This window comes from Hypomesus nipponensis, chromosome 1 (genome assembly GCF_054491055.1).
Source record: "Hypomesus nipponensis isolate SF chromosome 1, ASM5449105v1, whole genome shotgun sequence".
Lineage (NCBI taxonomy): Eukaryota > Metazoa > Chordata > Actinopteri > Osmeriformes > Osmeridae > Hypomesus > Hypomesus nipponensis.
Genome location: NC_140361.1, coordinates 9,330,737 through 9,335,001, shown reverse-complemented (window position 1 = coordinate 9,335,001; position 4,265 = coordinate 9,330,737). Strand labels below are relative to the sequence as shown.

The following is a 4,265-nucleotide window of genomic DNA, read 5'->3' as shown; positions in this document are numbered from 1 at the left end:
TTTATAATTAGAATGCACACTGCTTTCATCCGTTAACATGATATTTAACAAATCTGTGAAAGAGTTCACAAGCACTTCACGGAGACACAAAACCGTATGAACCATGGGCTACAAACTGAACTTGACCAATTATGCTTAAATGATACTTTTTATTTTCATTTTCTGACTTACATTTAGAAATGCATGGTTAATGCATGTTTCCTTTCCGACAATACAATACCTTAAATGTACATTCAACAAAATACACTTTCCTTGCCTGCACACAATACTTTCTTTTGTAATATTTCTGCTACCTTATCTCTTAAGAGCCCTACAGCCTATAAACAGCAAACATTCTCACTGAAATCCCATCTGCTTGTTTTTATTTAAGTATTGGTTACTGGTTATCATGTAAATGATAATCAGAAACATTATATAGCTTTATAGTTATGTTTTGAAATTTGAACCACCCAACAGAGGAAAGATGATTGTTTACTGTACACGTGTTACATAGGCACGTCTCACAATTGATTCAAGCCGAGCCTACAATAGGTCTATCTGCGTCACACACAGAACAAATAAAGCTTACCATGACACATTTTTCAACGCTGTATAGCCTTTTTTTACTATGACGTATAATAACTTCAACGTGGCATACATTTTCATAAACAACCACAGTAAATACAGTAAATAATATGTAACCTCACTATACCAATTATTTCATTACTAAAGGTCCATATTCAAGCATATATTATGAGGGCAATACCGTAATATGCTGACATTCAAATCGAAGATATGTTGTTATTACACTGCTTTGGTGAGAAAGTATCCACGCCACTATGACACGTATACCACCCATTTACAATACTTTTCTGAAATGTAGAGCCGGACGTAAAAGTTCTGGAGCTCTGAGCAAAATGAGGGCCTGCTTGGCTGCATGGGTACTGAGGCTCGGGCCTGTAACTGCTCCTCTGTATCAACAATGGATCCAGGAGAGGCTGTGACCTGTGTGTGGAGTAGTCCAAACTGTTGTCGAATGTGTGATGGAAACGTGACCTCAGAGACGACTCCTCACGAATCTCTGGGGATAAGGAATCTTGAGATGAGGTGAGGGGCAGCACGCGAGTCACGGTGTTGGAAGTGGATGGGACTGTTTGAGCTTGCTCCGTTAATTCAGGTGACCTGGCTTCTGAAAGGTGCTCCCTGTCCTCCGAGCGCCCATCAATGCTTTTGGCCATGTAGGACTTGCAGTGTAACTTCATGTGCTTTCGAAGGGAGCTTGGGTGGGTGTAACACTTCTCACACCCTCTGACCTTGCACATGTAGGGTTTATCACTGGAGTGAACGTGAGAATGCTTCTTTCGGTCACTGCTGTTTGCAAACCTCCGATTGCAGCCCTCGAACTCACATTTAAAAGGTTTTTCACCTAAACATGCAAAGAGAGAAATGACCGCTTGTTACTATGTTATTGTTTTGCATGTGGTGAAAGACTGGTTCTTGCAAACTAAGGTTAAACCCCCATCAGATTACATGTTTATTCCGACATATTTGTCTGACCTGCTCATTTAAAAATGAAAGGTCTCAATGTGACATGGGTTCTGTATGCTAACCAAGTATTTAACAGCACACATACAAAAGTCCAAAAAGGCAGTAGTAGGCTCACTGGTTACATCCAGGCTAATGAATAACATATCAACATATTGTAATGGGTGAAGCTGTGTAAAAATAAAGGTATACCTAGGCAACATCACTCTTATTGTGATTTACCTCAAAAGTATTCACAGGCTAAAGAAAGGAGGGCCATTATTTGCTAGATTACCAAGCTGAAGGGAGATGAATGTGATATGTATCAGCATGTGTTACACAATGTTATAACAACTCTGTCCTATTCAGACTTTCATAAGGTGAGGAAGTATAATATTATATAAATCTTAAACCTACTGCAATGGAGCATTTCAATATTGGCCTCAGCTAGTCAAAGCATGATTACCATCTCTGAATACAAAAGCATATAATCTGAATTTAACCAAAATGTCTTTGACGAATGACAGTTTGTAATTGATGTGCAGTTCAATTGAAGACAAATCTATTCCAACAAGTCATGGTGAAACTAATGTTAACAAATCAATTCCACAGTATAGGCAACAAAGATGTGTGTGTGTGTGTGTGTGTGTGTGTGTGTGTGTGTGTGTGTGTGTGTGTGTGTGTGTGTGTGTGTGTGTGTGTGTGTGTGTGCATGTTATTAATATATCTTATGATGCAGACTTCTTATTGATAAAAATATACTAAGACAAAAAAAATGACACAATGCTCAACTACATTGTTTTACTTGGTATTTGCAATGGCAAAACATATTGCCTTTTTTAAGTATTTGTAAACCACATACGTTTTTCTTAAGCATTAAAATCCAGTTGATATCTGTGAAAAAGCTGAATTCGACTACAAAGGCATTGTGTTGTTTATACCTCGTCATAACCTACTTGGCGCTTGAGCTCTTTACTAGCCTTGTGCCTGCGCGAGCGCAGAAGAGAATCGTCCCAACTGAGACTGCAACTGAGCGAATCGTAAAAGCTACGTCACAACTCTCCGGTGTCCCAGCATTTATTTATATATTTCACTGAATGAGTGGGAGCGGCACCCAAACAACTGGGCCTGTATCAGCCTTACTACAGGGTCTCTGTCGAACTATTTTTCACTCCCTCAAGTGTCTCATTCTGGATGAGTGCAATTACGACGGCAAAAACAGCCACTCTTTCATTTAAAGATTTGCTAGTTGCATACAGTATGCACACAAGAAAACATAATATTTCATGAATAATAACTGTATACAAATACTATTATATGAAATAGAAAATATCTTAAATAAAATAACATTCAATAATAACAATTTAAAGATAGGCTACTCTATAAGTGCTTTCCCGTAAACATTAACTGTTACCGTATCAAAGGTTGTGAAATCTATATTTCAGTTTCAAGAACATTGAATAATATATTTTACTAGTCATATAGGCCTCTACTCAAACCAATAATAAATCATGCATTTTTCCTTAAATACAATTCTGTAAAAATGTAACCTCCTAGTTTTTTGGGACATGTAACCTAACTGTGCTCACACATAATTAAAAGTTTATAAATACAACATTAAAACATTATTATCGATTATATACGATTGTAGAAACCTAGGTGGCTATTATTAATATTTGTACCCTTGTAATCTTACAATTATTGTTGTTTGTACTAGGCTATTCGTTTTAATATTATTACAGTACAAAACAATTTAACAATTTGTTATGTTATTATTATTAAAGTCACTGTTGTTACTAACCTGTGTGTGTCCTCTTGTGGATCTTGAGATTCTCTGATCTTGCAAAAACTTTTTCACAGCCGTGGAAAGGGCACGGAAAGGGCTTTTCCCCTGTGTGTACTCTGACGTGGTTTACCAGCTTGTATTTGGCTTTGAAAGGCTTTCTTTCCCTCGGACAATTCTCCCAATGACACACGTATTCAGAATGTTCTGGTCCTCCGACATGCTCCACTGTCACATGGGTGACAAGTTCATACATGGTCCCGAAAGTTCTGGCGCAGAGCTGCTTCCCGACCCCCTCTTGGCCATCACTCCACTTACACACCAGCTCGTGCTTGAGGCTTTGCTTAGAGCATCTGAGGAAAGCGTCACCCCCTCCACGTTGAATTGCCATGTTCAGCGGTTTATACAGACCGAGAAACTGGGTGACAAGTTGTTGGCTGTTTCCCCTTGGGCCACTTATACTTTGACCGTAATGATGCGTCCGAGAGAGGATATCCCCAGGTAGACCCAACATCACTTGGCTTCCGAGGTCTCGGGTTGCGTCGGTGGAGCCATGGGCCTGCTCGTGATAAGCGGTGAAAAAAGCGTGGCTTCTGGTATCTCTATAGCTCGGGAGGTCACGATACCTCCCAATCCCGCCATGTTGGTTCGTTCTTGATGCCAGTTGGTCAGTGACGGGTGGCATGCCGGCTCCAGAAAGATTGGCTCCAATGATAATGCCCCTAGGGCTGTGCTCTAACCGGTGGCTGGGGTATCCAGAGTCTGAAAAATGGGGAACCGAATGGTCAACATATGCACTGGACCTCGTCTCGGGATAGTCTCGCAAATTGTGCGAGGGGCAGAGTTTTAAGCAACTGCCAGTGGGGTGCCCCATGTGCTCCCCTGCCAAAGGTGGCAGCCCCACGCTGGGATCAGTATTGCTCTCCCCGGGGTTGACGCAAGAAAGAGGGCAGCCACTAAACCTCGACAGGCTTGTCAT

At 40.6% G+C, this 4,265-nt stretch overlaps 1 protein-coding gene across 1 annotated transcript; it reads right to left on the bottom strand.

Moving 5' to 3' along the window:
* Window positions 1–230: 230 nt before the first annotated feature.
* On the bottom strand, window positions 231–4,265 carry zic6 (zic family member 6). Its single transcript, XM_084699065.1, has 2 exons — window positions 3,305–4,265; window positions 231–1,405 (listed from the first exon to the last, which is right to left on the bottom strand). The coding sequence occupies exons 1-2, from the start codon at window positions 4,263–4,265 to the stop codon at window positions 762–764; spliced, it is 1,605 nt and encodes a 534-aa protein (XP_084555191.1). The 3' UTR covers window positions 231–761.